Raw genomic sequence first — 23,403 nt, 5'->3', positions numbered from 1 at the left:
GGATAAAGAAAATGTAGTATATATGCAATAGAATATTAGTAAGCCCTAAAAAGAAGAAAATACTGCCATTTGCAATAACATGGGTGAAACTGGAGAGCATTAGGCTAAGCAAAATAGCCAAAGACAATAACTTTATGGTATCACTTATGTGTAAAATCTTCAAAAAATTTTACCCATGGAAACAGAGTGGAATGGTGGTTGCTAGGTGCTGAAGGATGGGGGAAATAGGGAGAAGTTGGTTAAAAGGGTTCAGACTTTCAGTTATAAGATGAATAAGGTCTGAGGATCTAAGGTATAGCATGGTGACTATAGTTGATAATGGTGTATTGTAGAATTGAAATTTGCTGAGTGAAAGAAGTCAATCGGAGAAGGACAAACATTATATGGTCTCATTCATTTGGGGAATATAAAAAATAGTGAAAGGGATTAAAGGGGAAAGGAGAAAAAATGAGTGGGAAATATCAGAAAGGGATACAGAACATGAAAGACTCCTAACTCTGGGAAATGAACTAGGGGTGGTGGAAGGGGAGGTGGGCGGGGGGTGGGGTGACTGGGTGATGGGCACTGAGGTGGGCACTTGACGGGATGAGCACTGGGTGTTATTCTATATGTTGGCAAATTGAACACCAATAATTTTTTTTTTGTAAAAAAGAAAGAAAGAAAGAAAGAAAGAAAGAAAGAAAGAAAGAAAGAAAGAAGAAAGAAATTTGCTAAGAGAGTAGAACTTGTGTTCTCACCAAAAAGACAAAAAATAGATATGTGAGATGATGTTGGCAATAACTAATTCAATGGTGGAAATTCTTTCACAATTTTATATGTCAAATCATCACATTGTACTCTAAATATGTAATAATTTTATTTGTCAATTATACCTCAATACAGAGGAAAAAAGATTACTATGCTAAATAAAACATAAATCATTGAAATGAGGTTTACACTTTCTTCTGAAATTCAGCACTACTGTCACTTGGTTTTTGCATTTACAAGAAAATTGAGAGAATCGTCAATGTCGAATCATCCCCGTTAATGCAACATACATTTTTTAAAAAGCTTAATACCAATTTTGACTTCAAATGAATAGTATCTGATCTAATACACTGCAGTTGATGAGCTAACTAATGTCTATAGATAGGCCATATCGTGGCTAAGTACCCTTTAATCGAAAGCTGGGTTAATAAAAAGCATTTTTATTCCTAACCAATATATTTTATTCCTAAGCAATATTAATTGAAATGATTTCTCAGTAGAAGAATTGTTGTTGATTGTTTTTTTTAATGGACTAAGAGATAAATATGAATGGACACACACCAGTGTTTTGGTACTATGCATTTAACCCAAATAACTCACCATCTTTAGTGAGAAAAGTGTGTTGGATGCAATGGCATTGTTAATTAGAACATGATAAAGGGCTAGAACAGTTCAAAATATCATCACCTTGATAAATTAGAAAGACTCGTTATTGCCTTCAGAGTTTAAATAATTTTGAGTGTTTGGATTCTGAAATGGCAGGAATATCTTGATTCTTATCCTGAGTAAACCATTTATGTTCCAGAAAGTATTTGCTTCTTCATTTTCTGTGATTTTTTTTTTTTTTTACCCATTAGTTGAACATATGTCCTTCACTCTATTTAATATGAACATGCAAGTCCTGACCTGATGTTCAGAGCTGGTAAAAGGGGGAAAAGGAATGTTTAGGAATAAACTAAGCTTGCTGCTGTCTGTAGCTTGAATAATAACAACCAGCACGCAGACAGTGACCACTAAATGTTTACCATGCTGCCTCACTGACTTCACACAACAGCAATTCAAGGTAGGCACTTAATAGCCCTTTCACAGATGAGAAACCTGAAGTTCAGAGACATTGCAAAACTCGCCCAAGGTTGCAAGGAAACTAAATGATGGAGCCCATAACACCCAGAAACCAGTATTTCCTTTACAAAAATAAGTGAAAAAAATATGCATCCCTAAGATGTCATATAATATCTGGAAAATATGTGCATGTGTCCTGGTTGTCTCTAAGGAAGAAATATGTATTTGTGTGTATGTGTGTTTGCACATGCCTGTGTGTCTGTGTATTTAGGATTGAGTTAGTGTGGAGGGAGAGATAGGCTTCTATAGGAGATCAAGTGTTTGGATAATTTTAAGCAGCAGAAAATCCAAATTTTATTTATATTTGCCTAAATGATGCACTTTAGAAACTTACTACTATTCTTCTATTAATTCAGCAAACATTTTAAAAGGAGATGTTGTTTGTGCATCATCTGATGTGGAGGCACAAATGATATGCAAAGGAGTAGAAATCTTGATTTTTCTAGAGCTTGAAGTGTCTTGCTAATCTTACTACTGACATTTATCAAGTAAATGATAAGCTAAAGTGAACCAGAGTTTACTTGGAAGATAAGAGAATGTCTACTGAGGTTTTAAAATAGTCCTTGAATATTCTTTGTGTGGATATTTGAGAAGTGACTCCCTCTCTCACCTAATTAAAATCGTTCTGCACTTGGAATCTGCTTTTACTAAGTCATGTCTATTCTTTCTGGACTTTTGGATGGATAGGCAAAGCCTTCTGGCTACGAGGTCCTTCAAGCCACAGGAGAGACCTATTGTCAGGTAGATATTTTCCCTACAGGGGGCTCACTGTTTTCCACAATTAATTCTTCTGGCCTTGGCATGCCCAACAAAAAACATTCTTCCACAATCATTTGGTATTCGCCAATACCTAGCTCTGTTTCTTGGCTCTCTGGGCTTCTATTTAAGAAAGCATAGTTGTATTGCAAATCCGAAAGATGTTGGGTAATAAATAGAAAGCTTGATTTGGATCTAAGAGTTAAGCCAAAGACACGTAGAGATTGCTCTTATAAAGCAGAGTAGAGAACAGACCTGAATTTGAATCTTGGCTCTGTTGTGTAACCTTGAGTATATTATATCACTTCTGTGAGAGTCAAATTTCTTACCTTAATATGGCAATAATGATATGACTTGTACCCAGGGTTTATATGAGTAGTAACTCAAGTAAAGTAGAGAAAGTGCTTATCAAAGTGTTTGGCATATACTAGAAATTTAACAAATGTCAAATATAAACAAGTAATATTAATGCATATAAAATGGTATTTGCCAATAGTATTCCAATTATGCTTCCCCTGAATATTCTCACATATTCCCTGGGCCTCACTTCTTTTCCAGTAGGAATTATAAACGTGTAGTAAGAATTAATTTATAGATATCATTGAAATAATAATTTACAAACTGAAAGCCCACTTAATTGCCTAGGTAATTTTCGGTTGCCAAGCAACCACATAGATATTTTTTTTTCTCCCAGCAACTTACTTGTGTAAAGTCTCTCAATTCACACCGACCACAAAACAAAATACATGGGAGAAAAACCCACTTAATTTTTTTTTAAGATTTTATTTATTTATTCATGAGAGAGAGAGAGAGAGAGAGAGAGGAGAGACACAGGCAGAAGGAGAGGCAGGCTCCATGCAGGGAGCCTGATGGGGGACTTGATCCCTGGTCTCGGAGACCCGGGCTGAAGGTGGTGCTAAACCGCTGAGCCCCCCGGGCTGCCCTAAACCCACTTAATTTAACCACTACTTTGGATTTGGACATTCAAGAGAAAGTGATTTGATTCATATTTTCAAAGAAATATTGTTAATTGACTACTTTTGCTTGGTGTATGTGATTCATGATTACTAAATTTGGAACACATCGAAATCATCTGAGAAGCTTTAAAAAAAAAAAAATCTACATTTCTTGACTCCACCAGAGGAGATTCTGATTCAGTAAATTTGAGGTAGAGAATCGCTCTTTGTGAAACTTTTCCAGGTGATTCTAATGCTTGTTCAGGTTTAGGAACTATAAGTATGGATTGTTTGGGCCAATTTTCAGCTCTGCTTTATGATGTAATCATTTTGAAATGGCAGGGAGTATGATGAATACCTAGAAAGCTCCTGATTGTGAGCAAAAAACAACCTCTGCTTATAACAAGTTTGTTTTCTTTCTGTTTAAAATATATATTTGTGACTATTCAGGAACAGAAAAATGTTTTTATTATCCAAATCAAAACACAGCATGAGGTACTTTCTAATAAAATCAACTGTAGATTATACACAAGTCAAAATCATCTGCCTGTTTACTGAGTTCAAAATCCTTCTAGGCACCAGGAAAAAAAGTTTAATTTAAGATTTTAATCTTTCCATATATTACAGGGTTTCTGTAATGGATTTTGTGCATCTGAAACTAAAAGATTGACAGGTCTGGATATTATAGATTTATTAACCATTGGTTACATGGTCAGAGTTAGTGTGTGAAGCATTTCTACAATACCCCCTAGGCTGCATTAGAGTGAGCAATTTCTACAAAGCCTGAGGTAGACAAGAGTGAAAGTTACATTAAAAAAAAAATAGAAGTTGTGTTTTATTTCACAATGATCCTTTTCTAAGTGTAAATGTTACACACCCAACATAAAAACGTGATGTTGAACTCAAAGAAAAACATGACCAAGAGCTGGGAAATTCGAAAGAAGTCTTAAAAATTACAAATGGGGCAGCCCCGGGGCTTAGCGGTTGAGCATCTGCCTTCGGCCCAGGGCCTGATCCTGGAGACCTGGGATCGAGTCCCATGTTGGGCTCCCCGCATGGAGCCTGCTTCTCCCCCTGCCTATGTCTCTGCCTCTTTCTCTCTGTGTCTCTCATTAATAAATAAATTTTAAAAAAATTTACAAATGCAATCCTGCAGTTTTATCATTTTGAAAAGGGGCCTTTGGGACCTAGCAAATGCCGAGGCAAATACATTTTAAAGATAAATACTTGAAGGCAAATATGATTCTCCCAAACTAATCATCACTATTTATCGAATATTATACAGAATCCATGTATGCCAATTATATAAATTACCTCATTTAATCTTTACAACAACCCAAATGTGCATACTACCATTATCTCTATTTTACAGACACACAGAACAGAGACTCGGGGAGAAAAGCTGACTTGTTTATGTGAGCTAACAGGTGGCACAACGGGGATATGAACCCTGGCTTTGTCTTTCATCGTACATCTGCTGTCTTAAAGGAAAGATGTCTTCAGATTTGCCATGGCAATTTGCGTATATAATAATGTTAAAATGACATATGATTTGATAAGCCATGGAACTTCTTGGTCACGTGGCTAGGGAATCATCAATTTTGCTTATCATCTTGGACTTTCTCTTACTGTTCTTTGACAATTTTTTTTTTCTTTGACAATTTGGATTGTAGAAGACCCTGGTCTGTGTCTGAGAAATCTCTGGTGAATAGGCTAAAATCCAGTCTCAAACTGGCTCTTTTCAGCCTCATTTTACCTAATGGCACAGAAGCACCACAGTACTATAAAGATGCCAAGGAGAAATATGCTAAAAGATGGCAAGATAGCAATGCTATTCCATGAGAATAGAAATTGGTTTTGTAAGGGGATATGCAAGTTTGTATGTTTTCCACAGCAGAGGATATGGGTTTTCTTCTATTGAAATTAAGAATAGAGCTAAAAAAGGTCTGTGCTCCTAGCACTGTGATAAGGATTGAAGGATTTAATGACACAGGCTGGCACTAGTGATTATTCCTCTGCTTTGTTTGATTTAATGTGTTGTATATTCATTTTAAAACAAAGGTGGTGGAATAATTTATATTTAACTTGGAGACGCTTACATTTTTCTTACTTATAAAGCTCTTGATAATTTTTCTCCTGTGAGTTTGACCAAATTAAGTCCCTTTTGTGGGGTGCCTGGGTGGCTCAGTTGGTGCCTTTGGCTCAGGTCATGATCCCAGGGTCCTAGAATCAAGCCCAATGTCCGTCAGGCTCCCTGCTCAATGGGGAAGCCTGCTTCTCCCTCTCCCTTTGGCTGCAGTTCACCCTGCCTGTGCTCTCTGTTTCTGTCAAGTAAATAAATAAAATCTTTTTTTTAAAAAAAAGACCCTTTTGTTTTTGTTTTTGATCTTAGATTATGGCATCAGAAGGATGTTGGTTTATGATAACTTAAGTTTTATATATTAGGCCTCTATGTTACCTTCTTGACTCTATTACCTGTTTGTTGAGTTTTTATTTTAATTTCATTAGTTAATATATGTTGTTATATTAGTTTCAGGTGTATTATATAGTGATTCAAGAATTCCATACATCACCCAGTGCTCATTATGACAGGTGCACTCCTTAATTCTCATCTCCTATTTAACCCATTCCCCCCAACCCCTCAGCCTCTGGTAACCAACAGTTTATTGTCTATAGTTAAGAGTCTATTTTCCGGTTTGTCTCCCTTTCTTTGATTTTGTTCATTTGTTTGTTTGTTTGTTTTTTAATTCTATATATGAGTGAAATCATACAGTATTTGTATCTCTCTGTCTGACATTTCACTTAGCATTATACTCTCTAGCTCCATCCATGTCATTGCAAATGGCAAGATTTCATTCTTTTTTATGGATGAGTAATATTCATGTATTTATCTTCTTTATCCATTAATCAATTGATGGATACTTGGGCTGCTTCCGATTCTTGATCAACCTAAATAATGCTGCTATAAACACCTAAGGGATGTATGTATTCCTTTGAATTAATGCTTTTTTATTCTTTGGGTGAATACCCAGTAGGGTGATTGCATGATCATAGGGTAATTCTATTTTTAACTTTTTGAGGAACCTCCATACAGTTTTCCCCAGCAGCTGCACCAGTCGGCATTCCCACCAGCAGTGTAAGGCGGGTTCTCCTTTCTCCACATCCTCATCACCTGTTGTTTCTTGTGTTTTTGATTTTAGCCACTCTAGCAGGTGTCAGGGAATGACTACATTGTAGTTTTGATTTGCATTTCCCTGATAATAAGTGATGTAGAGCATCTTTTCATGTGTCTGTTGGTCATCCAAATGTCCTCTTTGGAGAAATGTTTATTCATATCTCTGCCCCTTTTTTTAATTGAATTATTTGGTTTTGGGGTATTGAGTTTTATAGGTTCTTTATATATTTTGGATACTAACTTTCTACCAGATATATCATTTGCAAGTATCTTCTCCCATTCTGTAGATTGCCTTTTAGTTTGAGTAACTGTTTCCTTCACTGTGCAGAAGCTTTTTATTTTGATATAGTCCCATTTTGTTTTTGTTTTGTTGATTTTGCTTTTGTTTACCTTGCCTCAGGGACCTACCTAGAAAAAAGATGCTACACAAATGTTAGAGAAACATTGCTTGTGTTCTCTTCTAGGATTCTTATGATTCCAGGTCTCACATTTAGGTCTTTCATACATTTTGAATGTATTTTTCTGTATGGTGTAAGACAATGGTCTAGTTTCATTCTTTCCATGCTGCTGTCCAGTTTTCCCAACACTGTGTATTGAAGGGACTGTCTTTTTCCCATTGATAATTCTTTCCTGCTTTGTTGAAGATTAATTGACCATATAACATGGGGGGTTTCTATGGGTTTTCTATTCTGTTCTATTCATCTATGTGCCAGTGCCATACTGTTTTGATTACTACAACTTTGTTATATAACTTAAAGACTGGAATTGGTATGCTTCCAGCTTTGCTTTTCCTTTTCAAGACTGCTTTGGCTATTCAGTCTTTGGCAGTTCCATACAAATTTTAGGATTTTTTTCTTCTAGTTTTGTGAAAAAATGTTGTTGATATTTTGATAGAGGTTGCATTGAATGTGTAGATTGCTTTGGGTTGTATAGACATTTTAACAATGTCTGCTTTTACAATCTGTGGGCATGGAATGTTTCTTCATTTCTTTATGTCATCTTCAATTTCTTTCATCAGTGTTTTAGTTTTCAGAGTACAGGTTCTTCACCTCTTTGGTTACGTTTATTCCTAGGTATCTTATTATTCTGGGTGCAATTGTAAATGATATTGTTTTCTTAATTCCTATTTCTGTTGCCTTATTATTGGTGTAATGAAATCCAACAGATTTCTATACATAGATTTTTGTAACCCACAACTTTACTGAATTCATTTATCAGTTCTAAGAGGTTCTTGGTGGAGTCTTTCAGGTTTTCAGTATACACTATCATGTCATCTGCAAATAGTGAAAGTTTAACTTCTTCCCTACCAATTTGGATGTCTTTTAGTTCTTTTTGTTGTCTGATTGTTGTTGCTAGGACTTCTAGTACTATGTTGAATAAATGTGGTGTGAGTGGACATCTTTGTTTTGTTCCTGACATTATGGGAAAAGCTCTCAGTTTTTCTCCATTAAGTTTGATGTTTGCTATGGGTTTTTCATTCTTGGCCATTATTATGTTGAGATATGTTTCCTCTAAATTTACTCTGTTGAGGGTTTTTATCATGAATGGATGTTGTACTTTCTCATGTGCTTTTACTGTATCTATTGAAAAGATCATATGACTCTTATCCTATCTCCTATTGATACGATATATCATGTTGATTGACTTGTGAATATTGAACCACCCAGGAATAAACCCCACTTGATTGTGGTGAATGATTTTTTAAAATGTATTGTTGCATTTGGTTTGCTAGTATTTTGTTGAGGATTTTTGCATCCATGTTCATCAGAGACATTGGTCTGTCACTCTCTTTTTCATGGTTACTTTATCTGCTTTTGGTAATGCTGGCCTCATAGAATAAATATAAAAGTATTCCTTCCTTTTCTATATTACCTGTTTTGACAGAGATAATTGTTCAAGTAAATGAAAAATATACCTTTGCTAATTATTTTATGGACTGGATCTGCTGATGGCCAACGTGGCTGCTAACCAATTATTTTTAATGCATGTTGAAGTAGCTAAACTTATTCTAAAGGAAATAAAAGAAATTTATGCCAATTTTATCTAAAGACTAGATATCAGAGATAAAATCACATATTTTGAAGTGAATTTAGCACCTTCATACATTTCCATACTTTCCTTATGTTAAAAGACAGAGCAGAGATTTTACTTTAATCCTTACTCCATGGTGTTACTGCAATTAGATGTGAAACTGAGGAAGATGCTTACATCATAATATAATAATGTACTAAACCATAAAAGCAACTCACTAGTAACTAAATGGTACAATGGAGCTTATATGGCTTAGAGAGACAAAATTCAACCACCATAATTGGCCACAACCTAAGGAACATGGATAAGAATAGACTGTTTTCTTTCTGAATTCATTAATTCCTGCTATAATAAAGGCTGAATCATGCAACATCAGTGATTCAATTTAGGGAGTCCTGTAGAATGAAAGTTTGAGGTCATTCAGATCTATATAACTTACTTGGGATAAGTAAGAATAAGAAGACAGATTTTGGTACTTGAAGGAAAGTATTTCTTTGAAAGAAAAGTATATATCTAGGTATCTGTAGATCTTTATCTACATATCTACATCTGTATCTATATTTATGTATGCATAAATTTATATATGTACAGACTTAGAAATTTGATTCCTCAGGAATTTGGATTATTTTATTCATATTTATCCAGGAGATGAGTTATGTCCTTCTGATTTACTAAATTCACATTTCCATCCTTATCTCCAATTAACTTCCTCTGAAATGTTTTACACACAAATATACACATGTGCGCACATGCACATACGCTCACACATTTTATTTATTTACCTGGTGGGGTCCAAGCTACAAATATGGAATAAGGTCCAATTACTGTGATATTATATGGAGGCTGGATTTCTTCTGGTGTCAGCATAGGTGTTTGTACAATGTAATCATCACTAGGACTGCTGCCACCTCCACTTGTAGCTTCCAATTTATAAATGTATCTATATTAAAAAGAAAGGATTGTGATAAGACAATGCACAAGAGACCTGAACAATGATTGCTGGCTTTGCTCTCCATTGTTTAGTCCTAAATTCATGACAAATTGCAAATTCTCTGCTCGCTGTCCAGAACATCACTGTTGACTTGAATTTTTCCAGAACAATCATCATTTTCTCTAGATTGGCACTGTTTATGCCCCTTCCCACTTTATTTTTAACCCCCTACTAATTACTGACTCTCCTAAAGATTTCAGGAAGGTCTTAGAGTGTGCCAGTAGGTTGTGAAGGATTCAAATTAATCTTCTCCATTTTTAAATGGGTTGGAGTTCAGGGAAATATGTTTAGAGGAAGATGTTTCTAAATTGATCTGCTACTCTCTACAATAAAACTGAATTGATCTCTACTCTCTGCAGTAAAACATCTGTTGATCTAAGATATATTTTGTTTCTGCTGAGATATGAATTGGAATGAATTGCAAATATGTGGAACTTTTTTCCCCTAAAACCACTCATGCCTATATATAGTGTAGCAAGCAGAGAAAACATTACATTAGAAGAAAAATTAGTTGATGTAAAACAAAATGCTTTAAATCTTTTTTATTGCTAACTTAAGAATGCATGTTTTTTGAAGATAATTTGATAATTTTTAATGTTTAATACTTTGTGTATTTTATATACTTAAAAGTTCTCATGCTCTTATTTCACATAGAAGACTATTTACATTTTTTAAAAATGTCATGTACTCTGAAGACTAAAGAATTGAGTTAGTACTTGAGTCTTCAACATCTGAAATGATTTAGAAGATCTCATAGGTATGGAATGGCTAATGAACGAGGAGATTAATTAGCCAATTAATTTAATATTGTTTCATTTAGAAATGCATTCTTTCCAGCCCTGAAAAATTTTAAATTCTACCTATATGATTGGCAAAGTTTTCTTTTAGTTTACCTGCTATTGGGCTCCAGGTTTTTATCAGTGAAATTCTGCTCCTCACTGCCACCCAGGAAAACCAAGGTTCCATTACGACTCAATTGATACTGAGAAATGAGGCCATTGGGCTTTTCTGGTGGATTCCAATATAATTCCACTGTTGTAGAATTGATGATAATGTGTCGAGGTGTCACCCAAACTCCTGGCAAAAAAATAACACAATGAGGTTTTATTGTTAGAATAAAATATACACCTTATCAAAAGTCATACCATCACCTCACATACTATGATATTTTTATCTGTTGTTAAAAAAAAATCTCATGGTGAAACAACAAAAGTAAATATTCCTTACTTTGGAGGTAAAATATACAGTTGAGTAGAAATGTATTTTTTAATGCTTTGATTACTTTATTTCTGATTTGTCTTTAGAAAGTGAATATTAGACAATTGAGTGGTAGAAAATTTCTCTGTCTTGGTTGTTATTCTGAGTTTAATCAAGGCCTGAAAGACAATCCAGGAATTTTAAACTTTGATGCCTATTTATTTGGAATATGTGGAAGTAATCATAATGTAGTATTTACCTGAATTATCAAACTCAATGAATAGCATATGTCGCCTCTCTGACACATGTGCTGTGCTTCTTTTCCTCTTTTCTCTTATTTACTTGCTCCTTTTCCCCAAGTGGATCTAAAAAATGTGCCTCAGATATCTAGGCCCTTTCCTTCACTTAGTCTTCCCTCTTTTTTCTTCTTTTCCAACACTCACTTCCTAGATGATCTTCATTTAGTCTTAGTTTTAAATATCATCTCTATGTTGAACACTCCCAAATGCATATCTCTAGACTAAAATTCTCCCTTGAACTTCAGACTCATAAACCCAACTGTCAACTTGACACCTCCATTTGGATGACTATGCATCAAAAACTTAAAACATCCAAAACAGAGCTCTTGATTCTTCTGTTACAATCTATTCATCTCGCCATTTTGTCCATCTATTCATTTTCGTGGTCAAAACACAGAATTATTCTGAGGCTCCCATTTTTTTTTTTTTTTACCTCCAAATGTAATGTCATTAAAGCCTACTACTGGTTCTACCCTGAATGTATATAGTTCCCTATACCTTTACTGCCACCCCTTCTGATCCAAGCTATGTTCTTCTCTCTCATGGACTTCTATCATAGCCTCTTAACTGGTCTCTGAGTCTTAAATATTGCCCTTCTCTATTCCATATAATCTTTATAAAAATATATAAACTATATACATCAGTCTTTGTAATCTTTGTGAAATATAAAACCCTTTGGAAATTATTCATATAATTCCAATTCCTTATAATAACCTGAATAATCTTACATTTTTTTTCTAATTCTGGCTCACCCAGCTCCAGCCACACCAGACTACTTTCTATCCCCAGAATGCTTCTAGTTCTTTCTCACCTCTGGGCTTTTGCACTTCCCTTCCTTCTGCCTGGAACCTTTTACTTATGACAACACAACATTTTTGCAATTTACTCTCATAGTTCAATGACCTATATGAATATCATCTTATCAGGGAGGTCTTATTTGACTAACCTTCTCTAATGATAACTTTAACCTTATCTAAAGTAATCTTAACCTAGTTTTTCCTTTATCCTATGTCCTTTTCTATTTTCCTCTTAACACTCACAACATCATAATCATAATCATTTGTTTCTCGAAATGAAATATGATCATTATTTCTATGTTGTTTTTGCTGCATAGTCTGCTTTTTCTCCTGCTTCAATATTAAGTTAGCTTCATGAGGGTAAGAACTTTCTCTGTCTTATTTGTCAATGTATTTTATGGATATATAATACAATGTCTAACTGATAATGAATAAATAAATAAACTTACTATAAATATACCCAGTTCCAGAAAATGTAAATGTGAGTAAGATATGGCTCGTTCCTATGAGGAGTTTACTTTTCTGCATAAAAGTTAAAATAGATAAGCAACTGTCATTCAAGGTCAAACATTTGAGTACTCTTACAGATGTACAAACATATTGATGGTGAACCGAGGCAATGAGGAAGATCAATCCTATCATTTCATGTTGTCATCTAGGTATGCTCTGAATAGACACTGTACTCTCTTTTCCAGCTTTTAAAAACTCATGCAGTATTAGGTTCCCCTGTAATCAATAGTTTTTGGTTGATTGTTATCTCTGGTGTAAGTTATTCAGTAAAGGATAAGAATTCGACATTTTTAAAAAACAATTTTCAGGACATTCAAATGCAATTTATTTAGCAACATCCTGAAAGAATCAAGATAGATCTTAATACAGTTCAAACTTGCTGATTTTCTAAGAAACAACTGACACCTAGGAAGAAAGCCGTTCATTTTGTTTTGAAATGGATACTTGGCCAAATCCACAAGTGATAGTATACGTTTATATCTGGGTTTCTATGCCAATAGCTGCTGGATGAGTCAACCAATTAACTAGAGTTCTGATTCTAACATGATATTAATTTGTCAGTTTAAGAGATGAAGTAAAAATTTTAGTTCATAATATGCTTCCTGCAGTCCTATCTTTTTCAGCTTGAAGGATGTATAAAAAATCACCAAGGTGCTAGGAAGGCCTTTGCTTAGTTTCCACCTTGATTTAGTCAGTGCAGCCTGTGGATAGAGAAGATTTAATGAAATAACATGAATCAAGATCTTGGGTTTGCTTCGTGTTTTAAATAAAAATTGAGTTTCATATTTATACAAGCTGGTGAAAGTTCTGGTTGCGTTGGCAACAACCCTGTATCCACTGGGTTGGAAATAAAAGGAAATTGAAATGTGGAAAAGCTGCTATGGTTTTACTTGTATAATGGTATGGAGACACCATTATCTTTGAGGTTGCAAGAAATCTTTCATAGAATAAGATCCACTTTTGGTGAAATGTCTTAATGAGTCCCAAGTAGAGAATCTGCTTCCTTCTGTCAGCCTGAGTCTCAGATGGCATCAGAAAAACCTATCCTATATACTAGAAGGGCAGAGTTGAGATAGGTCAAAGAAGGAAATGGATAGTCATGAGGAAAATCATCTCAAAGGGGAGGCAGGGAGCAGGTAAACTAGCTGAAAGCAATAAGAAGGAAAGGTCAGAAGGAAACCTTGGTAGTAGGTCTTTTGCAATAATAGCACCAAAAAAAGAGCATGTCTACTAGATTTGTTTTAAATGTTTTGAGTGTCATGCAATATTACCCACTTCTCATTTCTCTACAAATCTTCATTCAAATCCAAAAATCCCAACATTATTGTGGATTGGCTTTCTTTTAGAAGCTAGTAAGGGTACCCGGTTTTGTATCAGCTGATATCATGGATGCCTTGACTTTTGGACTATTGTTATTTGTAAACTTATCCAACATTCCACCCAGTTTCGTATCATTTTCTGCATCAGGCACTGTGGATGTGGGGATAAAGACATATGGTCTTTACCTTTCAAGGAGTTCATAGTATTATGGTGAATAAAGATGAACAAATAAAAATTTATAATCCAGTTTACTAAATGCCTTAGGAAGCATAGTGCTTTGGAGCACTTAGGAAGAATATCAACACAGACTGGGAGTAACATGGGGATGGATGGGAAGCAAAAGTGGTCGTAGGAAGTGGAGACATGACCAAATTTTTTTAAAAAATGGGTTAGCTTAGTGAGACTGTAGGAAAGAGATCTAAACTCAGGGGAACCCACACCAAGTCCCTGAAAAACAGGAAAGTGTAGAAGAATTCCAAGTACCTCAGCATGAGTGGTGCTTTGGATGGCATGCAGGCAAGACCCAAAGACTTAATAGATAGGCAGAGGTTAAAATTTGAGGAATCTATTTTGCTTTACTAAGAAAATGTGGATTTCTTTTTTTCCTGGAAGGATGTGGGATTTTATGAAGGTGACTAATATGAAGTCAGTCTATTTTGACACAGGGGGAAAAGAATTGAAATGGGAATATGAGATAGAGGAGAAATGACAAGAGGCAGGAAGACTAATTATGAGAAGTTATAGGTGTCTGAACTAAGGCAATGCCAGAAGGGATGGAAAGGAAGGGCACATTAAAAAAAATCCTTAAGATTTAAAGTTAATAAGATTTTTTGAAGAACTGCACATTACAACCTAAAAAAAGAAAAGAGAGAGATGCATTAAGAAGGACCATTTTGGTTTGATGAGATGGATGATGGTACTTGGAGGGAAAAAGTTAGAAAAATAAGCTAGGAAGTGAGGAGAGAGATTTTAAGTATTGAATACTGAGGTTGAAGTATTTACAAAACACCTAAATAAAAACATCTATAGACTGAAGGATACATAGGCCTTAAATCTGTAAGTGCAGGCTTTGTGGGAACAGAGGACTCTGGAAGCTTGTGCTTGAGAATTCAAAGGGATCCTGTGGAGTTATAAGTGCAGAGAGTAGAGGTGGAATCTAAAGGAACATCAACAGCTTAAAAAAGGTCAGAGGAAGAGAGATCTGGAATGCAATTGAGAAAGATTCATCTTCTTTTCCTCTTCCCCCCCAACCCCCCCACGTTATCAATGCTGGAGGTAAGCATGCCTGCAATTTTGCATGACTGAACTCTAAAATTAATTAGAGCTTGCTGGTATAGCAGTAATTCTAAAAAGAGAGAACAAAAATCCAACTTGAACTCTTCCTATTTGACTAAAGGTACACAGTTTTCTGTATGGATAAAATTGTAGAAAATTATGTCCAACTTATCAATGAGGTAGAAATGTACATTAGCTTTTTTTTTTTTTTTTTTTTTTTGATTGAAAATGAAAGAGAAATGAGAGAAAAGAGCTCGGGGACTATGAACCAATGTTTCTTTTAATCTTTTAATTTTCCCCCTATCTGCTTAGGACACTCAAGTATTAGACCTTCAAACTATGTCGGGTTCACTCAAATAGGCATTTGGTAATCAGTTATATTTGGGTTATTAATTTAACATGATACAATATGCTTATTTCCACTTTACGGTAAAACAACAGAACTTAAAGTTGCTGTTGATTTGTTCTCTTGCAACCCCCAATTTAGGTACTCGGTCTACGTTTATTTCACATACAAGTTATTCACAAATGGCACTGATGCAGCCAGAAAATGGATTCTAAATCCACATTTGTTCTGCAGAGGAAAGCCCATTTGGTTTATTATTCCTCTGCACAGTTATTTGGGTTAAAGGAAAGGTGTGTAAAGTTAAAAAAAGAAATCAAGTAAAACATTTCTCATCTCACACTCCCCTGTGTTGTTGAAAGCTATAATTTTTAAGTCATGAAATCTGAGCTCTTTCAAGAAATTTTGTTGGGAAAAGTAGGAAAATAGACGCATATTTTCTAAGAATTTAAATATATGGATTTGATGAGTACACTGAAGCAAGAGACCCTGTTATTTTACCATGTTTGAGTTGCAGCCAAAACTGGTTGATAGATCCTTTAGAAATTATCCATTATCATCAAAGTATCCATTTGATAGTTTACCTTTCCAAAAAATCCACTGCTGGTTTCTTCCTTTCAAAGGAACACTAAGCTTTTTGACATGAAACATTCTTTATATAGAAAACATCATTAGTGAAATCCTGGTGAGGAGCCATATGCCCCATATGTGGAACTTTCCATTTTATTCCCCATTTACTGGTAGGAAGTTCAGGTCTAATATTCTGAGGTACAACAATCCCTTTCATTAGAAGAGTAATGGACAAGCACTTCAGGACTCTCCAATGGTAATTAACATTATAGTTCTGTTGAGAAACTCATGTATGCCTCTGTTTCCCCCACATTGAAAACAGGTAGATAATAAAGATGAGCAAAATAATTAGTTGATCACTATCCCAAGCTCCTCAGCCTATCTTTCTCCTAAAAGTAAATGATAACACCCACCCCAGTTCCCAACCCACTGGTAACCATTGTGATGTGTGTATGCTTCTGGAATTTTTTCTAAATTTTTATTTATCTATAGAAATGAGTATGATTTTCTCTGTATTTTTATATATAAAAGAAACTATGGCTTAATGTAGTTCTGAATTTCCTCTTCATATGTTTAGATTGTCTCATTCTTTGAAACTGAGGCATGGAATTTCATAATATGAATATGCCTGAGTTTATTTAGCAATTCCCCTATGCATAGCTATTTAAATGGCTTCCAATATTTTTCCATTAAATAAACAAACAAAAATGCTTCAGTAAACATCCTGGTACCTGTCTCCCTGTACATTTGTGGAAGCGGGATTTTCTGGCATGGATAGTGAATGTAAAACTGCTGTGTCATAGAAAATTAACATTTTACATTTAATAGACCTTCCCAATCTGCCTTCCCGGGTGATGGTCTGTGTTTAATTCTGTATCTCTTATCGTGTTTGTCAAAATCCTTGTTCTTCATGGTCCATCTCAGAACTCACCTGCTCTAACAAATATTTTTTGATTTTCATGATGGTTATAATCTCTCCCTCTTCAGATTAACTCGAGTATTCTGTTCATTTTTTTTGAATTGATGTATGATTAACATACAATGTTAGTTTCCTGTGTACAACATATTGATCTGGCAGTTTTATATGTCACTTAATAATAAGTGGAGTCACCATACAGTATTACAATATTATTGACCATTTGTTCTTTCTTACCATCACCTTTCAGATTCTCCCTTTATATATTTTAAAGGTTTTATTTATTTACTTATTTGAGATGGTGGGAGGGGCAAAGGGAGAGAGAATCTCAAGTACACTCTATGCTGAGCATGGAGACCAAGGAGGGGCTTGATCTCACAACCTTAAGATCAAACCCCTGAGATTTTTACCTGAGCCGAAATCAAGACCCTGATACTTATCTGACTGAACTACCCAGGTTCCCCAATTCTCTCTCTTTAAGTTTTGGTACTTGTCCTGTGCCTTTGACTTGATGGTAAGTTCTTCATGGTAATAAATAAGTAAACATCAGCAGTGAGCATGTCCTTGTTATGTATCAGGCATTCCAGAAATACTTAACTTTGATTTTTTGAGGAATTTTATATCCTAGTATATAATAATTTTTTTAACAGAAAACTAAATTTAAAAGGTTTAAAGAACTTGAAAGCAAAATTTATGTTGGGAGGCTTACAGTTGAATCCAGCTTTAAGAATGGAAACCTAGAATACAATTTTATTTTGTACTTGTCGATTTTATTCCTTTTTTGTTTGACATGAAAGGGTTTATGGAATTCACTTCAAAATGCCATATGAAAACTTCTTCTCCCAAATCATGGATATTTTTTAATTACCTTCAGGGGCTGCCTGCAGTGTCTGACCTAGAAAAGGCTCACTTGAAGTGCATCCAGCAGATGTACAAGCTGTAAGTGTGAAGCTGTAGTTGGTGTATGGCTGGAGACCTAGAAAGAGCAAACAAGAAATAAAGTACATCTTGAGAGGATTATTTATTATCAATTAAGCACCGGAAGTAGCATGTGGAGTTGTAGATACAATTTCCAAAAATATTAACAGCAGAAAATACTCTTTAATGGAGATATGAACTTTACAAGCAGCTTGATATAAATAGAAATTTCATTTAAATTAATAAAATAATAAATTCTAAGCTTTAAAAGAAATCTTAAAATTCATGCAATCCATCCACCCATCCATCTTTCTCTTGATTCCCTTGTACAAGAGGTCATTGAAAAGACTGCCTTGCCTAGGCAATCACAGTATTCATCTCTCAAAGAGCCCGTTCCATCTTTAGAGAGCTCTAGAGTTCTCCTTATTTTGTTTGAAAGTCCTTTCCCTAAATTGTGGTGAATTCTTTCCATCACTTGCACCCCTAGGGACATATAGAACAAATCTAATTTCTTTTCCACATGACAGTTCTTCAAATATTTGTAGACAGTTATCAAATCCCCCCTGAGTCTTCTCTTCTCCAGGCTAACCATCCTAGTTTCTGCAATTGCTTCTTATATGAATAAAGGTGGAAAAAAATAAAAAGAAGGTTAGATTCAACATTTTTAGCCCCAAGCCATATTCAGCTTATATTCACACCAACTTTTTTTTTTTTTTTAACTTTGCACTTCTCTGTATGTGCCCAGAGTACCATCTCACACTTAACCTCTGTAGTTTTGGGGGGATGTATTGGTTTTGTCTTTACACACTGATTAAGAATAATTTGATGAAAGGATAGTGCTTATTGTATTCAGAATATGACACAGCCCAGTAACTGCTCAATAAGTTCTCAGGAAAAATAAGAATGGCAATCCTTTTACAGTAGAAATTATATGTTGTTAGACTTCACGACTCCATAGCTAGTGACCTTGGGCAAGTTATTTGGCTTCTCTTTGCCTTGATCTACTGATCTATAAAAATGGGAAATACAGGAGCTAGCTTCTAAGGCTTTTGGGAAGATAAAATGGGTTATGCAGAGAAGTACTCTCTTTGAATAGAAGAACCTTAGCAGCATTCGACAAGGAGTCAATGGAGGCTAACATTTCTTGCTTTGATTCTTGGGAAAATTCAAACAGTGCCAGAGCTAAAAAAATTTTCTTAAAGAATGGGCTTAGTCTATATGTCAAACAATTGGGCCAAATGATAACAGGGATCTAATAATTATCATATCAATTTTTCATGAATTCTTAGCTAAATTTTTACATATATTGTTCTTTTGGTGGCATGACTTTCTCCAGAGACATTCAGGTGTCACTCTGTGGTTTTATGTAGATTTTTGCTCAAATTCTACATTTTAAAAGATTTTTAAAGATTCCTCAAGGAATATCTACACACTACACCCAGCGCTTGGTCTTCCTTCAATTTATTTCCTTCTTCATAGGCCTCAACATTTTCTGATGTTTTATTACATCTGTTTATTTATTGTTTGTCTCTCTGTCTAGGATGTAAGCTCTAAAAGATCACTAAAGGATACTATATCTAAAAAAATATTACTGTATCCTTCGAATAATGACAGGCACAAAGTAGATGCTTGTTAAATCAATGAAAAAAATTAACCAGTTCATTTAGAATTAGAGCAGTCGTCTGGGTTCTCTGCTAAAGCAATAATGTTCTGCAGCTGGAGCTGCTTCAGGATTCAGCTTCAAAGCCCTTTGTGTTTCCTTATCAATTTAGTGATAAGATACAGATACTTATTTGATTGTAATCTTCCATTTGGATGCTATGGGGGATTTACATAATTTTGATATTTACCTGATTTATAGATAAGAAATATGATGAAAGATCTAAGCCATACCCAAGCCATATATATTTGATAAAAGTTTATGGGAAAATGCCAAAGATTATAAAATATAGAGCTCAAAAGAAAACGGGAGGGATTGTCTAAGTATGAAGGTCAGAGACTTCAGTGGCAGGCTGATTTAGTCCCACAATGCACCCTCTTTACTCTTGCTATTGAAAAAGGGGTCTAGACCCTTGTAACACTGTTTCATCTGAACATCTTACTTTTTCACTTAGAATATAAGCCCTTTGAGAGTAAGATTTACGTCTTTGAGTGTTTTTTTTTCATCATTTTTTCCCCTAGTAGTGCCTATCATAGGTATTTGATATTTGTTAAATACTGTTTAAAGAACACAAAACCCATAAATGTGCTCCATAAAGATGTCAGGCTATGATGTCTATGACATCCAGCCAAAGTGTGATCTGACCAAATAGACCCTTCCTCATAGTTCCATGAGTATCTCTGCCCATAACATCTATTCCTTGTATAAGCAATTCTACCTTAGTTACAGAATATTTATTAAAATAATACAAAAATAATGGGAATGTGTAAACGATAAATAGTTTCTAGATTTTGTCTGAATGTCAGACTTAAATATGGCTGGGTAAAAGTGAAGCAATGCTTGACCTTTCTTCGGAATTTTCTTCTCAAACAAAAACAAAACACCCCCCCCCCCCAATGAGGCCTAATTCTCCTTTTCATTTTGTGTTCTAGCTAAGATGATTGCCAATAAGCAGTGACTATTGAAGAGACTTTTTCTTGAAGATGTATTTTAGGATACATCTTAGAAAAAGTAGAGAAAATTTGTCATCACAGAAGTGTTCTAAGGTTGATGAGAGGTCTGAGGATGTTTGCAATGAGGATAGCAGCTAAAAAGAAAATTAAAGTATATGAAAATAGAAATTGTCCATTCTTTACAAAATCTTTCTGAAGCAGGTTTAGTGGAATCCACTTTATATATAGCTCAGAACACTAGAAGACAGCTGTTTAGAGATGGTACAGCAGTGGAATAGCTAGCTCATTACGAGTTTTGATAGATTAAGGAAAGTGTGCCAGAGGAGTCTGTTACAGGTGCTTAAATTGGATGGTATGGGTTGGCCTTGCAGAGCATTGGGCCAGGTCTAGTGGAGGAGTATGCAGCTCTTGAAGCTCCTGGAGTACCAGAATTAAAAAACCAGGATGCAGAGCTGAGCATTGGGTAGAGAGCCTAGGTCAGGAAGCCAGTGGAATTCAAAGACATCACCAGTCAAGAGGAATGGATGTAATGAACTGGGGAAAGGAGACAAAGATGGAAGAACAGGAAACACAAAAGTGGGAGGCATGAGACCTTAAGTGAAGGAGAGAAGGACAGATGGACTTAATCTAATTCATGGGCAGTCTGTCCTCAAGGATTGTGTCCGGTCCTGAAGTATGGGTAGGGGGACAATTGAAGGGCCACATGGAACAAAGATAGAATTATTCATTTCATTTCAACTCACATTTGCCAGTTTGTATCCTTCACCTCCAGAGCTGCTATGTTTACCTTCCAGAGTCCATTCATACTTCCTTTTCTTTTATTTTTTTTAAATTATTTATTTATTCATGAGAGACAGAGAGAGAGAGAGAGAGAGAGAGAGAGAGAGAGAGAGAGAGGCAGAGACACAGGCAGAGGAAAAAGCAGGCTCCTCGCAGAAGCCTGGTGTGAGACTTGACCTGGATCCCGGGATCACGACCTGAGCCAAAGGCAGCTGCCCAACCACTAAGCCACCCAGGCGTCCCATCGTACTTCCTTTTATAACAGCTCCAGTTTTCCTTGTGAAAACCAGTCTTTTGGCCACTAATAGGCTTTGTGTTTTGTTTAGAATTGATTCCTCCTATATTGACTACTTCTGGACACAGTTCCACCTTCCCTTTGCAATGTTCACTGCTCAGGACTGGGTCTATGACCTGATTTAGGCTAATGGAAGGTAGGCCTTGAACTTGAACTTTCATTCTTCCTGCTGGTGTGGTTCTTTGTTCACCACACACAGCTTGAGAATGGAGGAGAACTCAGAGGTAAAAAGAAATTTGGTCTTGGATTCTTCTTAGCCTTCAGTCTTCACCTGATTTTTTTAGTTACACGAGCCAATAAATGCTCATTTGTTAAGCTGCTTGGACTGAGTTTTCTGTAACTTGCAAGAAAAAGAGTTCTAACTCATACTAATATTATAATTACTAATAATGTCACATGCTGGCACACAAGTTCAGATTCTTGTATGTTACACAAGGGGACCATAAGCAGCTGTTATTACCCTATGCACGTTAGAGATAGTTACAAGATTCTGGGAGAGACAATTAGCAACAACATGAAAAGGTTTAGTGAAAAGGTGAAGAGGTTTCACCTTAAATATCACCAGAACAGAAATTATTATTCCTGCCTCACAGGTAAAATAACTGAGGCTCAAAGAAGCAAATGCTCTACAGCAAACGAGTGATCAGATTGGGGTAGAGACGAACCCGCAACTTTAACACCAAGCCCTGTGCCCTCCCACCACGTAAGAGTACAGCCAAGCACGTTGAAATTTTTCAACAACTTTCTTCCCTTTGAAGATTAAAGAGCATCTGAAAGATGTCAAAGTGGTAGAAAACATTGCAACTATTCTTAAAACGAAAGAAATATGTTGGAAGTATTTAGTTCAAACATCTACTCAATAAAAAAAACTATAGTAAGGTAAAACAAAAAACAAAGCTCAGGGGATTTTTGTTGTTCCATTTTAACCTGTCTTTTCACTGGACTCTATACATTAATTAAATATACTTTTTGAGAAGTGGAGTTATTTTTTTAGGAAATTGATTACTAGATCACATAAAAATACAGCAGCTGAAGTTTACTGAACACCACTTGGGGGCCTTCTTCTGTGTATTTCATGGATATTAACATAATCAAAACCCTTGCTAACTCCCTGAGGCACTGCAATTATCTGCTTATTTTATAGGTAAGGGAGTCAGAGAATAGACAAGTGGAGGAACTCATCTATTATTATAGAGATAAGCTCTGGTGGGGATAGAAGTCTGGGTAGCTGGCCTGAGAAGTATGGCCCAGAGCAATAGGGTCGGGCTTCTGAAACACAGGAAAGTGATGACATAGGTAGCCCAAAGCCTAATGAAACTTCCACTAAGCACACACACACACACACACTATAAATATATATATATATTTTTTTATTTATTTATAAATATATAAATATATTTATAAATATTTATTTATTTATTTATTTAATTAATTTATTTATTTAAATATTTCCATTTTGAACATTTCCACAATTCATGTACTGAAGTGGTGCAGCCTTGCTGTTAGGAGAGAAGCTTGTGAAGTTAGATTATTTTGGGTCCTAATCCCTTACATACTTACTAGCGACTGCCACGGGCCAGCTTTCTGACCTCTAGGTGCCTCAGTTTCCATATCTTTAAACTGTGGGCATGATGGTGGAGGCTGCTTGAGTTACAGACTAACTTGAGGGAAGGCAAGACTCGAATCCATAATTGTCCACGTCCTATTATTTAGGTCTTGGATTTTTCATATTGTCAGAGGACTAAATTACTAACAGCCTTGGTTCAAATAATCTGTAAGGAAAGCATCGACT

At 35.4% G+C, this 23,403-nt stretch overlaps 1 protein-coding gene across 1 annotated transcript in view; it reads right to left on the bottom strand.

Annotated features, from left to right (window-relative positions):
• USH2A (usherin) overlaps positions 1–23,403 on the bottom strand; it is a 691,295-nt gene that overhangs the window by 118,250 nt on the left and 549,642 nt on the right. Inside the window, exons 55-57 of the mRNA XM_072814508.1 lie at positions 17,874–17,981; positions 10,672–10,855; positions 9,570–9,727 (exon numbers count right to left, since the gene is read on the bottom strand). Of these exons, the coding sequence (XP_072670609.1) occupies positions 9,570–9,727; positions 10,672–10,855; positions 17,874–17,981 (450 nt within the window). The remainder of the gene's footprint in view (positions 1–9,569; positions 9,728–10,671; positions 10,856–17,873; positions 17,982–23,403) is intronic.

This window comes from Canis lupus, chromosome 38 (genome assembly GCF_048164855.1).
Source record: "Canis lupus baileyi chromosome 38, mCanLup2.hap1, whole genome shotgun sequence".
NCBI classification, from domain to species: domain Eukaryota; kingdom Metazoa; phylum Chordata; class Mammalia; order Carnivora; family Canidae; genus Canis; species Canis lupus.
The sequence above is the reverse complement of the archived record's forward strand: the minus strand, read 5'-3'. Positions and strand labels throughout refer to the sequence as shown.